The sequence below is a fragment of the Manis pentadactyla genome, chromosome X (assembly GCF_030020395.1).
Source record: "Manis pentadactyla isolate mManPen7 chromosome X, mManPen7.hap1, whole genome shotgun sequence".
NCBI lineage: Eukaryota > Metazoa > Chordata > Mammalia > Pholidota > Manidae > Manis > Manis pentadactyla.
In genome coordinates this window covers 130,198,535-130,222,154 of record NC_080038.1, presented here as the reverse complement: position 1 = coordinate 130,222,154, position 23,620 = coordinate 130,198,535, and the positions used below count along the sequence as shown (strand labels likewise).

At 40.0% G+C, this 23,620-nt stretch overlaps 1 protein-coding gene across 9 annotated transcripts in view; it reads right to left on the bottom strand.

The window, feature by feature from the left end:
* Positions 1-23,620, bottom strand: part of LOC118929225 (integrator complex subunit 6-like) — a 57,021-nt gene that overhangs the window by 1,224 nt on the left and 32,177 nt on the right. For 5 of the 9 annotated variants that reach the window (XM_057495740.1, XM_057495737.1, XM_057495739.1 and 2 more), the window contains 11 exons: positions 22,074-22,237; positions 19,757-19,909; positions 16,878-17,010; positions 10,730-10,824; positions 9,643-9,753; positions 7,198-7,416; positions 6,162-6,285; positions 4,975-5,117; positions 3,938-4,172; positions 1,069-1,443; positions 137-230 (listed from right to left, as the gene is read on the bottom strand). In XM_057495740.1, coding sequence (XP_057351723.1) covers positions 137-230; positions 1,069-1,443; positions 3,938-4,172; positions 4,975-5,117; positions 6,162-6,285; positions 7,198-7,416; positions 9,643-9,753; positions 10,730-10,824; positions 16,878-17,010; positions 19,757-19,909; positions 22,074-22,237 — 1,846 coding nt within the window. The remainder of the gene's footprint in view (positions 1-136; positions 231-1,068; positions 1,444-3,937; positions 4,173-4,974; positions 5,118-6,161; positions 6,286-7,197; positions 7,417-9,642; positions 9,754-10,729; positions 10,825-16,877; positions 17,011-19,756; positions 19,910-22,073; positions 22,238-23,620) is intronic. The other 4 variants (XM_057495742.1, XM_057495741.1, XM_057495743.1 and 1 more) reach the window with 3 other exon arrangements.

Below are 23,620 nucleotides of genomic sequence, written 5' to 3'. Positions count from 1 at the left end.
AACTGCCTCTGGAGACAGCCTTAATGGTGAGTGAGCGCCAGGGTTTGAGAAAAGCAAGGCAGAGCCTATTTCTCCCCCCTGTCCTGCACTGGGCCCTTGTGCTTCAAAAAAATGAAGAGCTCCTCTTTACACCCACCTTGCGGCTTCCTTGATGGTAAATTCAACAAACTGTTTCTTGACCGCAAGAGGTCCTTGTACTCCTTCAAGCAAAATGAAAATTCTTTCGTATTCTGAAGATATTAAAAAAAAAAACCTTCAGTATTAAAAAAAAAATACGAATGGGAAATAAAATTCAATCTTTACACATCCTCAGCAATCATTCTTCACAGGTGGAAAATTAACTGTAGTTTTTATTGTAAACCCTCATATCAGAATATCTGCATACAAAAACGGCCAAAGTCATCCACGTCCTGATCCCTGGAATCTGTGAATATGTTTTACCTTACATGGCAAAAGGGACTTTATTTTGCAGATGTAATTATGTTACGGATCTTGAGATGGGGAGATTATCCAGGTTTATGCGGGTAGGTTCAATGTATTCACAAATATCCATATAGGGGAGGCAGCAAAGTTAGAGAGAAACGATGTAAGGACGGGAGCAGAGGTTAGAGAGAAGAGAAGGTGCTAATGTTGCCGGCTTGAGAGCGGAGGAAGGGTCCGTGAGCAAAGGAACGCAGGCAGCCTGTAGAAGCTGGAAAAGGCAAGGAAACAGATTCTCCCTAGGGGCTCCAGAAGGAACACCGACTTGCCACTACCTTCATTTTGGCCCAGCAAGAATGATTTCAGAATTCTGTTTTCCACAACTGTAAGATAATACAGCTTCACACCAAATAAGTTTATAGTAACTTGAGACAGCAGCCAAAGGAAATTATTACAGTAAGTAAGGGCTAAAAAAGACAGAGGCGTATTGGGTCTTTTTAATTAAAGAAAGCAAGAGGAATCACTTTAAATTGTGTGAAAACTCAATACTTCCCAAAGTGTACCTCACGGGATTATGTGACTGTATTCTGAATCATAGAATGAGGGGCCCTCCCATTATACTTTGATAGATGTTCTTTCACTACTTACTTCGTCCAAATTTTCGAACTTCCTTCATTAACTGATGCTTTATATCAGCATTGATCCCTTGTGCCATAGCAGGAGTTACCTGCCATGTGTCTGGTACAGTTCCTGAAGTAGCTACCACTGAGACTTTCCGATCACCCCCAGAGACACTGCAGTCTTTGGAACCTCCCGTAACTGCACTGCTGCCGGGTTTGTGAATCAGGCCATCTTTCCTTAAACTGGTGAAGTCGTCAGACAGCGGATCCAGCTGGTTCGGTGGAATACCATCCCCTGCCACATTGGTAAGCTCAGGTGAAGCAGGCTTTGACAAGAAGCCATCAGGGGCATTTTGACCATTTTCTACCTTCTTCTCATGGACATCATGAGTGACAGGAACATCTGGAAATGAAATAAAGAAGCTGAGCTGTGAGGTAGGGGCGTTATATCAATCCCACAGGTAAATCATGGTGCTCTCAGGTTTGAGGAGATTTATGTCTTACAAAGCAAGAGGGTGTACGGATGGAGTCTGAGAGTCCTCAGATTGAGCTCAGGAAAATAATAACCAAAACCATTTTCTTCTCTTCACAGCACGTGAATACATATGGAACCTAATGAGACAGTACAACTAATAAACCTTCCCTGGCACTCACGGCTTAGTGGCAGCTTGTGCTTTACAGGATGAAAAGCAGCAAGTCTCAATCGATGTCTTGATTCCTGTAATTTACCTATAAAATGCCATGCTTTACTGAACTTGATACCAGACTGCATGGGACCCCCTCAACCTCCCTCCTCTCTACCTCCAAAGTTCTGAGAACACAGAGGTGGCCTTTGGGTCTGAAGGCTTTATATGTATCTCATCACCAAAACCCTCACCCCTCCTTTCTGCCTTAGAGAGGTGAATTTCTGGGCAGCGCAAGCCTGACTCCTCCACTTCATTGACTCCGCCTCCTCTGAGCCAGGCACCGCACCAGGGCACTGGGGGCAGGGGGGTGCGTGAACAGGACAGTCAGAAGGTGCCCCTACCCTTACGGCCGGTACATTCTCCTGGGGCCGTCACACAGTGAGTGCACACCGAGCACATGATGTAATCACGGTCCGAGTTTGTGTCAGGGAAGAGTAAGCAGGGATGGGACAGGGAGCAGGAGGGCAGCCCGAGTGGACTGGGGGTTGGGTGGGCCTTCTGAGGAGGAGGGCTTCGGGCAGAGCCTGGAGCAGGAGAACGTGCCGGCTGAGGAGGGAGAGTTCCAGGCCGCCGTGAGGGCAAGCGCAAGGCCCCGGGGCAGGGACAGCGGGCAGAGAGCACAGCCGAGAGGCAGAGAGAGCAAGCAGAGACAGACAGGACTCGTGTTAGGAGAGGATGGCAGGGCCAGCTCATGCACAGCTTGGAGACCACAGTCGGCAGTTCCCTTTCGGTTCTGGGCCCACAGGCAAGTTGGTGATGGCTTATCGGGATGGACCTGTCATGGTCCGGTTTCTGTGTGGACATGATCATGAGGGCTGCAGGGCAGAAAAGGGTTAGACAGGAACAAGAAAGGGAAGCACAGAAATCACCTAAGAAGCTGTTGTATTAGCTTGCTGACAGATGATGACAGCATAGATCAGAGGAATGGAGAGAAATGGTGGGATGCAGGAATTATACTGAATATGGAATGGCTGGACCTGGTAAGGGATGGAAGTGAGAATGAAAGGGAAATCATGGTGGCTCTAAAGTTTTTCAGCTGGACCACTGGGTAAATAATAGTGCCTGAAGGGTGCCAGTCTTGGGGCACAAGTGCTCATGGGAGTGGAGTATGCCCATGTCTTCCTGGTCTGGTTCAGTGAGCTCACATTGATAGCTTGACATCAATAATGTTAGAATTATTTACACTGTGAAAATCTGCAAATACTACAGTCTAGGGCTTCTTTGCTCTCCCAACCCCCACGCCCAAGGACAGGGGCTGTTAGAGCTTTCCCAGCACAAAGCTGGAAGGCATCAGTCACTACGCCTGGAAGGCTGCAAGTAGGGCTGTGGTGGAGAGAAGGAAGGTCAAGAGGAGCTCATTAGAAATGCATGAAGCCTTTGAGTTTTATATGGCTATTCAACACCTAAGTGGAGGAACCCTGTCCACAGTTTGTGTCTGGAGTTTGGAGCAAGTTGTGGTCTAGAGGTACAAATATCTGAGTTGATGAAATGTATAGTTTACTTAGAGCCCCAAGACTACATGAGATCGCCTAGAGAGAGAGTGCAGTCAAAGAGAGGGTTTCTACATTATTTAGAGGTGGGAAAGAACAGGAGAAATCAGCAAAACAGGATGAAAAGAAATCACTACTATGGGGAACAGAAAACCAGGAGTTTGTGGTGTCTGGGAACCCAGAGAAGTATCTGTGGAGGAGGGTCGAATACCTAAGGAAGTAATGGCAACATTCACAGATACTGGGACCTTGGAAAAACCCACTTCAGTGGAGCAGAGGAGGCAGCCAGACTGCCCTGGAGTAGAGACAGCAGATAAGTGAGGACAGAGAGACCAGATGTAGACCCATCCTCTTACTGAGACTACCTACCCCTACTGCCTCGGCACCTGCTCTCTCATTCTGATTTGTGCAGGACTCCACATGGTCGCCCAACCATTATGTCTTGCCGTGGCAAAACAGACATCTTCAGCTCTCTCCATTTCTCCATCTCATGTTAACTACTATGTAACTATGGATCTTTCCCCCTCATATAGATTGAGATCTCTGAACAGTGTCTCTGCTCCCCACACGGCCCTTTATACCTACTACATTGATGACTTAATACTTGTTTACTTAATGAACAAAAAACTTAAATACAAAAGACATGAACAAAGGAAAATCAAACTGTTTAGTGTCTTAGTCCTCTAGGAGCCAGAAGGAAATCACAACCACTACTCTATACCTGTGTGTACAAGGGTGGGTTTTATGAGGTTTGGATAAGATGGGACCCACGAGGCTGAGGGTGGTCCCGTTCCGCCCACATGGTTAGTTACAGTAGGCGGTGTTTGTGGTTTCCTCAACAGCAGGGACATACTCCGCCTCCTTTTAGATGACAGAGGACTGTTGGCTTCTCCAGGACGTTTCACTTTGTTTTGTGGCCCTGCTACAAACTCATCTGCTTCATCGATCATCATTCCCTAGAAAACACCAAAGAACACATTGCATTAAAACCAACACTGCAAGCACTCTTCACCTGCATATACAATCATGCATTACATCACCAACATAGGGTTTAATCATGGAATTGTCCGACTAGAGATCTAAATGTGAGGGGTCTGTTTGTCTGTGTGTGTATATGTGAGAGATACACTGACTTGACCACTTAAACATGAAGACAAATGGGGATTATTATCTGCACTCATGGAGGAGTAATACCATTAATAGTAAGGTGCAGACTGTGCAATGATCTCTTCTGTGACAAAACTAGACTGAAAGGCACTCCACTTCACACCAATAATAGAAACAAAGGAAATAAATGGTGATCAGTATGAAAGGAATTAGTGTGCAGAGGTGGGAATAAGCACAGAATCTAGAGCTGGAATGATGTGAGTTCAATCCTGGCTCTTATCAGCTGTGTCACTCAGGGTAAGCCATTTGACCACTGTGAACCTTGAGTTCTTCTCGTAACAGGGCAGGTAGTAATACTCATCTGCAGAATGGTTGTGAGCATTTAATATGATCATTTAAAACACCAGCTCCTACTAGTATTCTCTATCAATGTTAGCTATTATTTTCAACCAATGTCAGCTATTATTTTCTTCAAGCCACACACTCTGGCATCAGGAGGCTTCCGGTTTCCATTCACAAAGAGCCCTGGAGTCATATTTTATTTTTTTAACTAACAGAAGAAGGACCTCTGATTTATATTCATCTTGCCCGGAAGAAAGAAATTACAGCAACACTTCACAATTTAGGCAGACATAGAAATAGGTATCCTACCTTCTTATCTTGTTTAAATGGATTGCCAAAAGTATGCAGTCTTTTTGGTTGATCTGGATCAATCTCTCGAAGTGGAGAAGCCAGTGTCTTTAGATATTCCTGATAGTTACCCATTTGTGCAACTGGGACACTATGAAGGGAATCTGAAAAATAACCAGAAAAGAAACAGATGCTATACATACACACATACATACAAGTGTATGGTCCTTTTGAGAGGACATGGTCATACTCCGTTTTAAGCGATGTGTACCTTGGCATCTGATAGTCCAAAATCTTGAGTTCTAGAATCTAAAATCATCTCTTTTCATCCCACTTACTGCTCAGTCTACCATCACTACTGCCTACAAACTCAAATCACTAGGCCAAGAACAATTCCCTTACCCTTCAAACTAGGTTTGAGAATGGGCTGACATCCCTTACACCACCATCTCAACTCAAAACACCCTATTTGTTTGTGTTTTGAAGATCCTAAGCTCCATGGTTTTCTCTTTTCATCCACAGAACCTTGATGAGCAGGCCTTACCCTCTTGGAGAGTTTGACAAATTTACAGGCTGTCTGCCTAGACAAGTACCCACTCCCCACAAAACTTGGTTTATCATTTTAAAGAGGTTGGCCAGGCTAACATTTGCTCATTTTGATGGAAAAATGACTCTGTTTTAAAGGAACAAAATGCAGCAAAAGGGAATTGTACACCATCAACAATTATCCCGGACACTATCAGGTTCATTCTTGTCACATAAATGAGGAATTCTGGATCGAATTCACCACAGTAGGCTAAATGGTATAGTATTGGGGTGTGCAATTCCAAAATCTGACAGAACCAGGTTCTGCCATTTTCCAACTCATTAAATGTGGGCAAACTACTAAAATGCTCACTCTTTTTCCCCAAATCCATAAAATGGGCATAAAAACATTATCTCATGGGGCTGGGCTACTATCTTATGCGGCTGTTTTAAGGCTCACAAGAGCTAAAGCATGGGTGTGTAACACATGCATTGATTAAAGCACACTTCTCCCTATCTAAGAACAATAAGCTTTGGCCTGGGTAGATACAGGGATTAGTAAAAACAGACATTCTAAACTTTAGAGGATTGCAAAATAACCTGCTTAGTATGCAATAAGCACCTTTGCGTAAGTTAGGCTTGGCATTTTCCTACTCAACAAAAGTACTTCTTTGCTCATTTACCTTCATCTTGTCCGACAATAAACTTGTGTGTTTTCAGCAGATTGGATCTCATTCTGGTTAACTGGTCTAAAAGACCTCTACGTGGAATATCATAAGCATTTCTATATGTCTGAGGTTTCAAGTCCTATTTGAAATGAAACAAATTTTAATTTCGGTTACTTCTGACCTTTTCATTTCTAGATTGATAGTTAACCCTTTTAAAATCTTCATGAAGAGGTCTACATTCAATACAACTAACACAGTAGCATTTTCCCAGAGGAAAATTTGCCTTCACAGGTCTTGCTCTGAATGCTAACACACTCACAGAGCATTAAAGCCACGGGAATATCTTCTTCCAAGTATGTCATTTAAAACACCAAATCCTGAGAGGTATTCCCACGGTGGCCTCTTGGGATCACCGCACAAAATCTAGATGCAATCGTCTGGCAGCCGTGGAGGTGAGCTGCTGGGATCTCCCTCCAGGAAGCAATGGCTGATCTGCAAGGAGCACAGCTAGCCGGGCGCCTCCAGCTGCGGTGCCTCAGGGTCTGCCGCAGGGTCGGAGTCCAGGCCGGGCTCTTCCCACGCCGCCCCGAGACAGCGCCTCAGGAACATCGGGGCGTTGGGGCCTGGCCCGTTCTGCCCACTGAGGACCTCCTCTATGGGATATCTTGGTGCCAGAGGTCCCTGTGGGGCTGGGCAATACTTGTTCCCAGCAACACCGCTGCCTGAGGCTCGTCAGACCCACTCCTCCCCGCATTCCTTGTCCACTCACAGGTGCTCCATCAGCTGTGTGGCCTGGAGGCTCTCCCCGCCTGCTCTCCCCTTTCTCTTTCACAGACATTACCCTCCTCCCCAAACACATCCTGTACATTTAGTTCCGTATTGTCTTCTGGACCAATCCATTTTTGCTGGCAGAACAATTACTAAACTGATACATTAAAGACTACGAAGTCCAAAACAAGATTGTGATTATTTCAAAACTAAAGCAATATGAAAGACATAAATGTATCAGACAAGTTCAAACAAATCACAAGCTCTTCACGTCACAACTTACCTTGTTTAAGAGCCCTACTTGGAAACCAGCAAACTCTTTGGAATTCAATTCTGTCAGTCTCGGAGCAGTCTCCCCTATGATTTCTTTCAATAGTTTTCTGAAAGTTTTATTGTGAGTCAAAGACACACCACCTCCTAAATGATTTTTCACTTTGATTCCAGTTTCCTGGGGAGGTTTCTTCCCCACTGATGCTAGTATGCGTTCGGACTCTAGTTTGGTCTAAAAGGAAAGTATATAGTATGTTATGAAAAGATCTATTTTATCATTGTTTTCTTACTACTTAAGAAAGATAATACTTTAAGAGCCCCACAGAACAATTTTCAATTGCAAATCACAGAAAAACAGGTAATTAAACATTTTCCTGTGCTTCTCTGCACTACCACAGCAAACAGAGGGAGGGGCCTAGAAAGATAAATAACTTAATACATTTTTTTTCTCTTGTCTAGTGTCAAAACTATGATTGACTCATGGAGAGAATGGAAACCATGGGTAAGAACTGCACTTGTAGACATTTAAAATCACGTTCTGTTACTGTAAAATCTAGTCTAAGCCAGCATGTTCACTTTGGACATAAAGGTTTAAGACTATATTTATAAATGTAAACTGGTGCTAAAATTCAGATTACATAGATTGGCATTATCGCTGAAAAACTCAAACTGTTTATTTCTAATAGCAGACCACTCAAAACAAGTCATGCTTAATTGAACAAATATTACCAAGTAAATAATTTGTAATGTGTACTCCATAAATTTCTTATTAACTTACAACAAAAAAATCCTCTTAATAGACACTTTCATACCATACTGATAAATTTTGCTTGAGTCTGCCCTGTAGCAATACAATGGGCATATTTTGTGATCTACATACATCTGAGATGGTTCAAGGAACACTGGTGACATAGAGGTATTAAATTAGTAATTAGAGCTATTATAAATTAGTAAAGATCTTTTCTTTTTCTCTAAAAAGAGAATTCCACCAATGTCCAGTAAGCCCAAAATAATTCTGAATTTCTTATAGTCTGGTCAGAGATACTCATTAATTTTCCCTAATTATTGGAACTATGTAAGTTTGTCATCTTTAAAAAAAATGAAGTCATGAAATAAGGGATAAGAGCAAATGAGTCTGTTTCCATTATTGGTCCTGAGAGTTCATCTATAAAACTATACATCAGTGTGTCCCAGAAGATCTCAGAGCTTCTGTGAGTGTCAGCTCTGTTCACTATTCTTCCTTGTGGCCATACCCTGCTGACACAGCCTTAAAGGCCTAAGATAAACATCAAATAAAAAAATGTAAATCAATAGGTCAATAAATAAATCAATAACCAAAACAAAACATTAACAACAAAAATCTATTAGCAGAGAGGAAAGGTGGTTCAGGGCACACTTGGTAGGTCAGAATTCTGGGTTTGCCTTTACTTTCTTTGCATTTATGAGCACACTGGGCTGGTAGGAGCTGGTAAACTCCAGACCATACTTAAGTTTTTGCCTAGCAAGGTGTGTCAGCATCCTGTACTGTGGGGTCATTTTGGTTCTTTAGTGAAATCTGACACTCTTTTGTTTATTACTCTTTATTTTCTAAAGGCCCAACTTCCAAACATATCCAGCTTGAAGCATTAGAGCCACTGCAAATGCTACTACTGTTCCCTACCTGGGAATACATTTGTGCATAAGAAGAAGGTAAAAGAGCTGCATTAATTTGTCATGTAATGTAACATATTGGTATGGCAGTAAAGCTCTAACTCAGTAGTTCTCAAACATTTCCATCCTGCAAGAATGGGCTAGGTAGAGGTGAGAAGTATGATAAGTAGGGGTGAGTGGAGGATGAGGTACTAATAGAGAGGGGCAGGCAAGGGACAAGGTGATAATGGTGAATGAGGTGGGGGTATAAAGGGACAGATGGAGGGTAAGAAGAGAGGAGGCTGAACCCCACTCTCCAGGTCCCCTAGGGGCCTATCACCCTCCAGTTTGAGCACTGGTCTCATCTCCCCCTCTCCAAGAAAAAGGCATATGGATATTTATGACCTAAAAATTAATTTCAGGCAAGTCATTTAATCATACCATGCCTCATTGTGCTGACTTAAAAAGGGGAGATGCTCTAGCCCGATGTGATTTGAGGAGAAACTAAGTCGAGGAAAGACAAAATGTGACCCAGGAGATAATTCTATTAAGCCTCTGCCCCTCTTAGGCCACAAAATATCAACCAGCTTGTGGGTAGGACAAACTGGCAAGCAAAAGGAGAAACGGCACAGCATCCAATGATACTGACAGACCCTTAACTGCAGTGTGATGGTGAAGCTAGAAGCCATAGAGAATCACATTATTACTAGTCCATAAAGTGTAGAAATATATACACATTTAATTTGAAAAGTTACAATTACACTAAAGAATAAGGAAATGCACTTCTGAGGGCAAAGGGTTTTTGTTTGTTTGTTTTTACCAATACTACCTGTTGGCTGAGTTTTTTAAGGTAAGAGATAACACTGTAACTAAGTCCACAATCTAAATTATCTGATATCAGATTTGGAGCTCCCATCATCCTTAGTGCTTTCTTTAATGGCTATAAGGAAACAAAATACACAACAGTAAGAATAGAATAAATCTTAAAATACTCAAAAGTTCAGTTATAAGGGGCAAAGGGACATGATTCATTTCTTAGAAGTCAAGGTGCTGCACATAAAACCAAACATGGAACATTAAAAAGTGGCAATGAAAATAGCAGAGAAGTAAGGAGCAGAAAGTAACAAAATCAGAAGAGAGTGGGATAAGGAGAGCAAGTAACAGCAAATACACACAGGTAAATTGCTTTCAGTCTTAATTCCCAAGTCATAAAGTCATTTCCCATTGCACTTCCTGTGCGCCCCATTCCTGCCATGGTAAAGGCTAACCAACAAACGGTGCCATTTAGGATTCTGCCTTTTCACCTCTAGAAACGTGGTGTAAGGTTTACCACTTCCACCTCTGAAATGACTTCGATAATCATGATTTAGATTATATGACTAGTTCAAAAAGGTCATGAATGTTTTTCTCCAATTGTAAAAACCCAAATGAGGCCACATAGTTTTGATTCTTTTTGGATCTCCCTCCCAGTCAGCACCCCTACTTTGTGCTGTGTCTAGGACACACTTAACGGCAATAAGTAAATATATTGTCTTCGGGAATTTTTTTCAGAGGGAAACCCCATATCGACAATTTCTAGAGTTAAAAAGGGAAGTTGATATAATACATAAATCCAGACCTATTTTTCTTAAATTCCAAAATTACAATTTGGTAAGGTTAGTTTTAGTAAGAGAAACATCCTAGATGTGTCTTATAAAAATAACCATGGCAGTTAAAGGAAATAAAATGAACAGTTCTCTTTTGTGCCACCACGACATCTCCAAGCTCTTACACATAATTTGAGAAGACAATGGCAACACAAATACTTATTTTTAAAATCTATCTTATTTCAAGGGTAAAGCTTTTCATTCACTGACATTTCTGGTGACAAGAATCATCATGATATAGTTAATACATATATACACATAAATACATACTAATAAGTAGTATGGAGGCAGAGTTTTTAAGTAGCTGTCAAAAGCCTGTCGCCACTTCAGATTTGGCTTAAGCTTGTGAACTTTAAACAAGTCATCTATAAGAAAAAAACAAAAAAATACTACATTATTCCAGTCCCAAATTCCAAGATCTAAACCAAGCAACCCATATTATATAATTTCTTAGAAATCTCAAGTTTTAATTACATTAGATGAAACCTTTCATTGGCATTTATTTGACTGCCTTTTTTGGTACTGTCTACCAAAACTGTATATAGTAGTTTTCTAGAAAATGAAATAAATTCTCAAGTTACATATTCCTCTTACATATTCCTCTTCTGTCTGTGAAGCTACATAACATAGAATATTAACACTGACTCTGACCCACGTGCAATATTTTTCTGACCTATTACATATCGATAACTCTACTGTAGTAATTTTCCCCTGAGTGGGTATTCATGGTCACTGATTGATGTAGTATCTCTTTTATTTAAATAAAGAGTGTCAAAACAACAACAACAAGAGAAAACAAAAAACCCAATTCACAGATACAGAGAACAGACTGGTGGCTGCCAGAGGTGGGGGTGGGCGAAATGGCTGAAGGGGGTCAAATGGCACAAACTTCCACTTATAAAATAAATAAGTCCTGGGGATGTAATGTACAGCATGGTGCCTATAGTTAGTAATACTGGGTTGCATATTTGAAAGTTGCTTAACAGAGTAGATCTTAAAAGTTCTCATCATGCACACACAAAATTGTAACTATGTGTGGTGACAGATGTTAACTAGACTTATTGTGGTGATCAGTTTGCAGTGTGTACAGATATTGAATCATTATGTTGTATACCTGAAACTAATACATAGTATGTCAATTATACCCCAATAATAAATAAATAGATAAATAAATAGAGGGTGCTATGCTTTTTGCTGAAAGGTCAAGGTAAGAGACTTTACAAAGCGTGTGAGATAAAAAGCTAAGCCTTTCAATTCCAGGCAATGGTGGCAAGCTCCAAATTATGTTTTGGATTCTTTTTATTCAGCCATATTTCCCCCCTTCTTCATTTCTTTGATTGCAGTGGTCAAGCATTTTGAGCTAAACTCTGGGTCTCTCAAATATTAGGTAACAATTGGGTGATGGTACTAGTAATAAAAGCAAGTAGAGATGTTAGGTCGAACTTTAAAATTCTGTGCAACTAAACATGTCTCTTGAATGACCTGTGCATTAATATGACTAAAGACATTTTCCTTAAACAAACAGATATCCCCTACCTTTTCACACTTAAATTTAATTATTTTATGATCTAAATACATGATATACAGTACATGGAAATTTCCAAAGCATCTTCATTATTTCCTTCTAAAGGTAAAAATGAATTAAATATAGTAAGTCAAAGTTGATATCCCCAGACGGCAACATGAACCTGCCATACTTACTCTAAATACCCAAGATATTATAAATTCATTCTCTACTTTGTTTCTTCAGGTTTTATTGGCTCATATCCAAAAGACAAATGCTTTATTTCCAGGGACAAAACCATCCCTATGCCACGTGTATACTTTCTCTACAAATAGGGATATTCTTTGAAATTCTGAATTACTTTAATTAAGAAAAGCAACTCCATATTGTCTTCCTTTTACCCCTATAATAAATTATTCACTCCTGTTGAAACTAATTTAAATGAATTTACAAAGTCACAAAATGTGGCTCTTTTGTTCTTCTGGTACAGGGTAGAAAGAACAAAGAAAAAAAGATCTGAAGAGATTTCTGGCTCATTGTAACATGCAGGCCCTTTAAAGACCATTCATACCTTGACAGAAAGGGATGAGAAACCGTGGAAATATCCTGTTATACTGTGTCTTTATGTGGAGTCTGTTGGGAATTAGGCAGATTTTGGAAACTGACAAATTTAAATGCCACAAGACTGGAGAGACATTTAGATATAAATAGATTAGATAATGAGAGTCGATAATAGTCTTAATATTTCTAACAATGCAGTTGCAACGATTCTACCCAGGAGCCAATTTAGTCTAATTATTTCTTGTCGGATTTTTTTTAATGGGGGTGGAAGGAAGAAAGAAAATTGTCCACAGTCTAGAGTAAGGGTAGAGAGCTAACAGGGTAACACTGCTTTAATCTCTATCTCTGAAGCTCACAAAATGATTAACATGGTATTAGATTTCCACTCACATGGAGTCTCTGGGATGGTACAGTAAAGATGTCATAAACAATTAGCTAATGAACATTGGAAAGATGAGGAGATGAGAATATAGAACAAAAGTAAAATGATACTGCCAACGAACCAAAAACTACTATTTTCTCTTCCAGTTCTTTTCTCCCCATTTCCTGCTTCAAAGAGGAGGAAGACGTGGGTTTGAGTCCAAGCTCAGCCACATACTTAGCTGAGTGAGCTTTGAGAAATCACTTCACCTTTCTGTGCCTCCACTTCATCTATAAAATGGGTTTAATGACAATCGCCTTACCACACTGGGCTGTTCAAAGGAACTAGATTGTGTAGCGATAACTTAGTATAAAATGAAAAAAGCATGTAAGATGTGAAGCACCGAATATGTAGTGATCAATACACATCGAATTAACCCTTTTCTATTACTCTCTTTTCCACCTTAACTGGTCTTAATATGGAGCTGAATTTTATCTTTTACCCAAATTCCCAGTTCTTAATTTAAAAAAAACAGGTAAATTGAATACAGTATATTTAAGAAAATTTTAAAAATGTAGCTACAAATGCCTTTATTTCTGTAGTTATTGGCCCTGAACAGAAAAACGAAATTCCTAATTGAGAGAGAATCTTGCCAACTGTGATAATCTGGTGACCTTCTTACTGACATGATTCTTATGGTAGCTCATTGATTCAATGAAGCCTCACTTATCTATCCCAGGCATGTTTTAGTGCTTAAATAATTAAACCTTTGCTAACTACTTTTGGTGGAAATCTTGAATTGGTAAAGGGTAAACAGGGGTCACTTTATGGACAGTTCTTGTACTATTTAGTAATATAGTAATGTTCCTGGGTGTTATGAAGCGTGTGTGACTTAACTTTCCTTTTTACTAAATGCCTTGCCCACCAAAACTGCAAAACTATCCTTTATCTTTATATTATATCTCTAATATGAAATAGCAAGGCCTTCAAGAGCTACTAAGATAACATAGTATTAATAATGACAATACCAGTACTATTACTAATGGCATTATTGAACAGTTACTATTTGCCAGATGAGTTTTATGCAATTTAACTGTGTTAATTCATTTAATCCCAAATAAATCCCTTGGAGGTAGGTACTATCATTATCTCCACTTCAAATATGACATAACTGAGGCACAGAGAGGTTAAGTATCTTATCCAAGGTCCCAAAACTAGCACACAGCAGAGCCACAATTCATACGAGGGTGGCTATGCCCTACAGTCCATACTCTTAGTAACTATGGAGGCTACACAAGCCAGAAAGTGAAGTGATGGGAGAAATGTTGACTGTGTCTATTTCAGCACCTTGACATGAAACCCAAGTTTGGGATTCAGGGGCACAAGTCTGCAAAAAACCCTATGTTCCTTGGAAGACATAGGTTATAGAAAAGTCTGGAAATGGATATTTGAAGCCGAAAGGCAAAATGGGAACTGAGTCAAGGATGGGGTGGCACTCAAATGGAAAGAGGGAGGAATCAAAGATGCCTCTGGGGTTTCTGGTTTGGGATGTTTGCCAAAGGGATGGTGATTCTCCTGGCAGGGTTGGATTCTCAGTGTCGTAGGTTAAGGAGGACCAGGGACAAATGCTACACATGTCTCTCTGGTGACAGAAGACATTTCAGAAAGAAGGGGAACTTGGCATGTGGGGAACAAATTGACCGACTAACAGGTGACCAGAAGGACAGTGCCAGGATTTGACCTTACATAGTACTGGGAACAGGCAACATGTGGCAGCTTAGGCGCAGAAGGTTTTAGGTGAAGGAAGAACTGAATGTTTCCTCTTAACCATTATGCCATGTCCACATCTGGCCTCTATTACCTGAGAGACCAGCAAAGGCCAGGTTTAGAGGATGGGTCTTGCTGGAGATCCTGGAATTCAGCCCACAGTAGTTCTAGAGAACTTTTCCACTGTGCTGTGGGAATGAGGCCACCTCCACCCCTATGGTGTCAGTGGAGTCCATGTAGGCAGGAGCACTGAGGAACTCTTAACTTCTTCCAGCCAGGGCGGTATCATCCTAGGGAGGAGCAGTAACAAGGAGCCCCTCCCTTTGGGTGTCAACACAGGCCCAGTGAGGAACCTGGACTTCTACACGCTTCTGGCCCTAACGAAGCAATACCTCGCAATATCTGCTGGAGGAGTGTGAGAGAAAGCAAGCCGAAACAGAAGATCCAGAGACTCCTAGCATAATGCTGAAAATGTACAGGTTTCAACTGAATGTCATTCATCATAACAAGAACCTGGAAGACCTCAAAACGAATTCAAGAAGGCAACCAAGAGATGCCAACAATGAAATGACAGACATGTTAAAAACATCCAGTGAAGATTTAAAATGAGCCATCAAAAGAAATGTTTTGGCAGGCAATTATAAATGGGCTTGAAACAAGGAGAAAAAAATAGAAAGCCTCAGCAAGGAAATAGAAAGCAACAGTATTAGATGCAAAGAAGAAACAAATGGAAATTTTGTGACTGAAAAATACAATAACCAAAATGAAAAGCTCAATGGACAGGCTCAAAAGCAGAATGAAGGGGAGAGAGGAAAGAATCAGCGAGCTGGAAAGCAGAGCAACAGAAATCACCCAATCTGAGTAACAGAAAATAGACCCTCACCCCCAAAATGACCAGAGAAATGATTATAAATTTTTCCCCATTCCATAGGTTTTCTGTTCACTCTGTTGACTGGGTCCTTTGACGAAGTCCCATGTGTTTATTTTTGCTTCTGTTGCCTGGGCTTTGGGTGGCACCTCTTATTATTTCATACAACTGCATGTGAATCTACAGTTATCTCAATATGAAAAGTATACTCAAAAAATAGAAAATAATACAGTCTAAGTGAAGATTACCTAGTCTAATGCTTCACTTTATAGCTATGAAAACTGGGGTCATAAAGTATTTATGTATTTAATAAAATTAATAAATAGTAAATAATTTGTTAATTTATAGCTAATTTAAATAAATCCACAAAATACAGGTAGCTTTATTCATCATATAGACATAACTCTATTTTATATCAGTGACAGTCACCTCTTAGAAGATATTTTTAGACGGGACAAAGAAACAAAATAGGTAGGCTATATAAAACAATCCTGCTAATATAGTTATGATGGCCCATTCTTAACTTGCAACACTGAAAAAAAATGCTTTTTCAGTACATTTAATGCATATATTATTTATAGCACTGATAATCGTATGCTTTTTATGACTATATTAAAGCTTAGGAAAGGTTAGATCCTTTTGCAAAAATTAAGAAACCCCACCAAATAAAAAGGTTCACAACTTTACAACCAGAAGGCTACCACATGGTAGTACTATGTACTCTGAATGGATGTGGCTCTTTAAATGAGAAAAAAATCTCCACACACATTTTCAATGGTTCTGAGTGTCTGGAGTTGTTCCTTTTAGAATTTTGCCATGGGAACCACAGCTTCTATGACTACAGTTACTGCAAAATTTACACTTGCACCTAGTTCTGTAGCTTGCTACCCTGACTAAAACAGATGTTGTAAGAGCATTAAATATTCTTTTGTGGAAGAACAAATGTGAGCCAATAGCCCCACAGAAGCCCTATTTTCTGAATAAAACCATCAGATTCTTGGAGCGTTAGTCCAATCAGTGGTATTTTTTGGCCCCAACTAGTCTACAAAAAAGCCAAGAGCTTTTATAAATAGAGGGGGCAAGGGAGGGTGACAGCATGGGGGCTCAGAACCTGAAGGACAGAGTAAGGATCATGCACCAGAGGTGAAGTGTCTCTTCCGTTGGATGGAAAAGCAATAAAAAGAAAATGAACAAAACAGAATGCAGTATGCAAATTCTATCCTTTCAAATCAGTTTGTAGACTTTATGTATTCTGGTATCAATTACACTTTGACTACATTTAACATGCTTAATCTGTTATCTACGTTTCAGTTTTGTTGTATTTTAGAGATGATTCATTGGCACATCCTTTACTTACCTAAAAGAGGGAGTAAAACTGGGTAGTTGTACGGCATCACAAAGAGGTTTACACAAGTTAAAGTCGTACTGGCTTTTAAATAACCAAATGGATATCCAAGTTCATTATATTTTCCACTGCTAGTAACAAATACCTGAGAAGAATATGAGGTAATGGACAGTCATGAAAATAAGGATTTTGTATAAGGCCAAACTCACAGCAACATTCCATAATGATGTCCATGGCACAGTTTAAATGTGATTTTAAAATGAGAACAGTGCTTTTAGCCTGTGCTTATGTCAAAATATATCAGACTAAATAAGAATGTTCAGATTACAATTATTTTATAAATTACATTAAAAAAATGAAACTGTGCTAGGCAATAATCATTCAAAGACCACAGGCTACATCAACAATACCCAAATATTTACTTGGTTAGCACAATGGCAATTTATTTATTTTTCATCCAATAAATATTTATTGACTAGCCTATTATAAGCCAGGCACTGGTGCTAATTATTTTGAGACAGCAAGGAGATGCTTTGGTTCAATTTGGAAGGCATTTCCTCTTGTAAATTACACTGGTAGAGCAAGCATTCAGTGCAGATTAAGACATTAATCTTTATTCCATGTGACTATCATCTTATTTCTTACTGATATTCATGATTTGACATATATTGTCAGGTCCCATACACTTGATATGCCCTACTGGAGTCCTCTAGCTATGATGTTTTCTCTAAGCCCCCTCTTTATCCTTTGGCCCAAATCAGGGCACCAGTATATACTTTTAGGGACATAGAGCTTTACACCTTTTCTGAAGTCCTTCAGGAGGATCATTTAAGACAAAAGTCAAACCCTGGTGGTGAATAGAATCCATCTACCTTACTAATTCTTAGTACCAGCAATATCACTACCAGTTCACTAAATTCTTGCTATGTTTAGTTGTGGCTAAGAATAAATCTTTCCTATGTAATTTATGACTAAGGTAAGTTGTGCTATAAAACATGACTCATCCACTAGATATCATGCTTCATTTGAACCCTAATGAAAACAGATAACTGTAATAAAACATGCTAGATTTCCCTCTATAATAGGACAGGGGAAAATATCATCATAAAGACAAAAAAGTTACACACAGCTGTCAAAGGTCAAAACTATGATTCCCATGAAAGGAAAAGTGCTGTTTTTTGTTCCTCTCTCCCTCCCTCCTTCCCTTCCTTCCTTCCCATAAGCCCGTTGAGTTTTCCCAAATTCCTGAACACCTGCAGATTCATAGAATTTTGGAGGTTCAAAGGGATCATTAGAGACCATCTAGTCTAGAGAAAAGTAAGTGTCTGGTCCAAGACCACATAGTTGGTGGCAGAACTAGGGTCAGAATCCAGTCTCCATTAGGATTTTGCCAAATATCCTGGCTCCTGTTTTATCTAATTCCTTTTCACTGCTGCTAATTCATTCTATTAAAACTACTCTAAATCAAAGTAACTTAAGATATAAGAGAAAGACATGGGGCATATTTGAGGGGCAGAGCCGGGAGCAGGGACAGGATTTCTTAAGTTTCCTTGGAGAAGATGTAGAAGGAATGTGCTATATAGAAAGGAGGGTTTACTTTAAGCAAAATGTATACTTTGTAATTTTATAGCAAATTTTTCGATCCGTAAATTCAAACCTCCTTTCTTGATTTTAAGTTAGCATCCTGTTATCTGTATCTCTATATTTCTAGCACATTTTGGGTTTATTTAATTGAAATATAAATGTACATTCAAAAAAGTGCATGACTTATAAGTATATAGCTCAATGAATGCTCACAAAGCAAAGGCGCACATGCATAATCAACACCCAAATCAAGAAACAGAACATGACCCAAGATCCCTTCCTGTCTCTTTCTGCTCACTGTTCTGCACTCCCTGACTTCTAACAAAGTAAGTCAGTTTTACTTCTTTGTGAACATATATAAAGGGGAACCATACAATATGTGAACATTTATGTCTGGTTTCTTTTGCCCAGTTATTATATTTATAAGATTGTTCTGTTTCTTGAACTTTTTAGATCCTTGCTTTAAGCCTATTCCTTTTTTTCTACCCGGTTCCAGCATCTTTGGAGAATTCCAGTAGCTTCAAGACAACTACTAGCGATAATCTCACATTTTAAGATGAAACAGATGGCAGTCTGCAAGTTTTCCTTGCGTAAACAGAACCTAACATTACGGATTGCACTACGGTGCTGTTAGAAAAAAAAACAAACATCCTTACAGTGCAGGACTTCCTTACTGTAGCCAAATAAAAAGGCTGTGACTGCCATGCCTGGATTTTTAGAAATTAAAATCCAAAAGTGAGTCTATGAACAAATCAGCGAGTCCTTCGGGCTGATGTGTAATACTGGGAAGAGCCAGTGTTTGTGCATTTGCCTCACTCAAGTAAAATCCACATTACACACACCGATGTGGTTTGTACTATAAGAAGAAGACTTTGGTTACATTACAGTGATACAGAAAGTGGTCTCAGGGCTTAAGTCAAAATATCCTGTACTTCCAATCTACCAAAGTTACACTAAGGGCTGAGAACTTTGCTTCAGCTGCAGAAGCCATAGCTGAATAGAATTATATGCTTTAGATTGGAGATTCTTAACCTGGGCTCCTTGGATAGGTCTCAGGGGACTCCTCCAAATCCTCAGCACACAGGTTTCATCAGATTCTTCTGCTTTAAATGGCAATGCAGAAGGCTTATGATTCATGTCATTCTGAAATTATTTGCTTGGCCCTGTTGCTTATTTGAGAGCATTTGCAATCAACATTATTAACCGACTCAGCCTACTATTCCTAGATTAACCTTTGAAACTTCTAAAAACGATTCCAAGATCCCAGAGTGGTTACAGACATTCAGCGGACAAGTAAGGATGAGTACCTGCCAGCAGGTATGGGGAGACTTTCGTTCCAGGATGTACTGAGTTAAGGGTGAAGGTTCAAGTTCATATTTGTCAAAAGGAAGTTTATCTATTACCATCGGCTCACAATCTACACAGGAGAATCTCACAACAGGATGAGATGTTCGTGGAGGCTAAAAAACAAGAGGGGAAAATATGATCTATTATCAAGCGAGCTTACATTTCTGAGAATTCTGCAACCTCTTTGATGTTTTGCTAAACCATCACTGAGATACAGGCTAGTGCTTTGAGAAAGAGGGCTCCTGACCTCTGGGTATCACCAAAGGCTTCCATGGGAGGAGGGGACTCAGATTCTTTATCTCCACCATCTACTTGGCATTGGGAAGTAGACAGGTAAATTATAACACTCATAACTAAAATTTCAGTGAAGTGAAAAATAAAAATGGTTTGAATATGTTTAAGAAGTCATTATGCTCCATAGGATGAACCCTGAATTTCAGATGCACTTTTTGACTCTCCAAGCATTACCTGTCTTTCATTCCTTTGTACCGTGAGGTTACAGATAATCCAGACACTGCTAGGGGAGATGCCCAGGAAGCTTCCTAAGGAGGCTATGACAGAGCTACAGCCACTAACAAGCCAGATGAGAAATTGTAAAGGCATGGGAAGGGGAAGATAGAGACCAAAAACTAGCAAGTCACAACTGCAGGGTGCAGCTGACATTTTTTTTCAGGTTCAATTTGTACAGCACTTCTCACACCCACACATGCTTCTGGCCGGGCTGCAAAGGCCTGTGCGCCTGCTGTACAAGAGCAGTTTGGTGGAGCAGCCGTTTTATTAACAGGTTTAGTTTGTGGAAAAGGAGAGCACCAGAGACAGAAATGGTGGCAGCGAAGGCAATCTGGAGAAAGAATGAGATAGGACAAGTCCCAGGGACAAGGGTGAGATGTGGCTCTGCCTGTTCTTGCAGAGAGATCTGTAAGGCTAATATGAGTCTGACAGAACATCTCTGCTTTCTTCATAAAAGGGAAGACATGCTCATTCGCTTTTATGACTTACAAGCCTGCGAGATATTTTGGGAGCTGAGAAAAACAGCACTAGAATGTGCTTTTAAAGCTAGGCTATGTGTGTTCCTTGGAATTTCTTTTATGCCAATTTTTCCTGACTTTAATTTTAATTAAACTTGAGAGATATTTCTGGCTTATTAGATTTAAGCCTATTAAAAAATCAATAAAGACATGAGGAAAGCCCCATCACTAGCAATAAGGAAGTAAACTCAAAACTAGAATATTCCCTCTGGGCTTTGTAGGGGCTGAGAGTAACTGGGCACTGAGACTGGACAAGTGTGTCACCTTGGAGCCCTGAGAGAAGGTGGAGATTTACCCTCACCCATAGCACGGGCTGAAATGGCTCTTCAGTGGTGGTATATCCAGGCCTTTCGTGGCCACTCCTGAATGCGGGAGGCCTGAAAATAGCAATCCAGGACAAAACACAGTTCATGCCAGACATTTCTAAAACTTAGCCAGAATATAGATTAGCTGAACCAGGGAGTCGCTAAACTGGAGGAGTGTCCTTTTTGTGCCCCCCTCAAACAAGATGGATTACTCAGGCCTTTTATAGTGGCTTGGGGGGAGGGCAAAAGATGAAAGGGACAGTGGGTTTCATATGCTTTCCCTTATTACTAGAAACCACCCCTCCCTCCCCAAAGCCAGTTCATCTGGCATTAGGAGCAGCTACGATATCCAACCCTCTTTTACCAAATGCAGTGAACAAAAAGACAAGTCCTTACTTAGAAATCATTGTTAAATTATTACTTAATGAGTCATCACTGTAAGGTGTATTTCCGAGGAACACAAGTCCATTGGTTACAATAAGATGAAAAGGAGGTCTACAAAGTTCCACTAGGTGTCTAATGACTTCCCAGGAGGAAGGAGAATTACCTGTTTTGAATATGTTTCTAGAACCTACATGAGGTGCAAACTAAGCTTTAATTTCCTGAGGATGTACATGAAAATCAATGCCAGCACTTTGTTGACATTGTTTTTACCATGTAAATCAAGTCAGCTGCTCTGAAATAAAAACCAAGTCACAGAAGGCAGCAGCATCCAAAATAACAATGCTTTAACATCCAAAGAAAGCAGTTCAGGTGGCAAAGGCAACTGAAAAGAAACAATGTCAAATAGAGAGGAAGTCTTCTCTTGTTTTTAGGTACACACTAGACTTCGAGCAACAGATAGAAGGCATGGCTTAAAACCTCAAAGCTGTTTTAAAAGGTTCACTGTAATCAGAAATTGAAAATCCAGAATGATGTTTACCTTTCTGTTTTATGACACTTACTAGTGAAGGTAAATTCTGATCTGGCCAAAAAGACTCTGGAATTGGCCAGTGTCCAACAGGAACACCAGTTTTAGAGTTAGGTCGCACATAAATGAGCTTATGGCAACTGTACCACGGGTGAGCAGCAAATGAGTTGCTTGGCCTAGATGAATCCATAAAGCCATCTAAAAGTCAAACAAAAGACAAAGGCATGAATTTCCTTTTTACAGCTGCTGATCTCATACAAATTTTTCAGCTAAAAGCAAAAAACTGTGATTCATGCGAAATGGAAGGGAAAAAGGGACTGTACTAGAATTGCTGAATGTCCTCTCCTACAATTCTTTTCACCAAGTCTATCCTGGGTAATCCAACGTCCCACCCCACTCATCCTTAAGGACAACCAACCAAGATACGTAGTTATGTGGAAAACTATGGCAAAATTGGTTTTAGATTTTCTGAGACTGGGACACATAAATTACATACAGCAAATGACTACAGTTATTTTTCCAAATTAGGCAAATGAAATTGTTCATTCCCTGGTATAGTTTTACACTTTCAGAATCTGACAAAATAGGTCATCAATTCCATTTAGATTTTCTTTCTATTCCCAATTAGACGCAAAAAATATTGTTTACTAAGCAGTTGGACCCAATGACCACAAAGGCAAAATAAAAATGACACAAGTTCACACGCAGGTGAAGAGAATGCCGGCAATACAATCTATGCACATATTTGGGGGAGGGGACACAAAGCAAATGCACCAAGCTTGTTGTGGATGAGTTCGTTATAGTTAAAACTCCATGGAAACTGGGCATTGTATAATGTTAAGTAATGTACCCTGAATTATTTAAACCAGCATATTTCATTTGCCCCCCCAAAACAGGGCAAGGCAGAGTTATATAACCATTAATGCTAGGATTCATTACTCTACATTTATAAAAGGCATGTTTTAATGAGTCTCATTTTTTCTTAAATTATACGTAATTTGATTTACTTACTTAAGCATTACTTTAAACAAATATTACCTTAGACCAGGAGATTTACTGGGGTCCATGTTACTCTAGGGAATACATGTAATGGCTTCAGGGGACCAAGAGAGTTCCCCCCACCACCCTGCCGAAAGTTGAGCTCACAATTAGGGTGATGTGGATCTTTCTGAGGACAGAGTTCTTAGCTTTCATCAGAGTCTCAGGAGTTAAGAATTCTGGGCAAAGGGGAGATGGAGCTAGAAAGAAAATCTGAACTATTTACATGACACCAAATCCAATAGGTTTTCAGTATGAAGTTCTGGTACACATTAAGGTGATGAACACAAAATTATAGACTGAGCAGTCAATCGTTAGCAATATAACATGTCCTTCCTTTACAATTAAGTCCATTAATTTAAAATAGGCTATGAAGCTTCAGTCTTCTATGGCAGATATTCTTAAATTGGAGTCCAAGAAACCCCTGAAATTAAATACAGAATTGGGAGTTGTGTGTGGCCTTTGTTTTTCTAGGGAGGGGGGGTCTCTGTTTTTCCAACAGCTTCTCAAAGTGTTCTGAGAGTGAACAGCAAAAAGGATCCA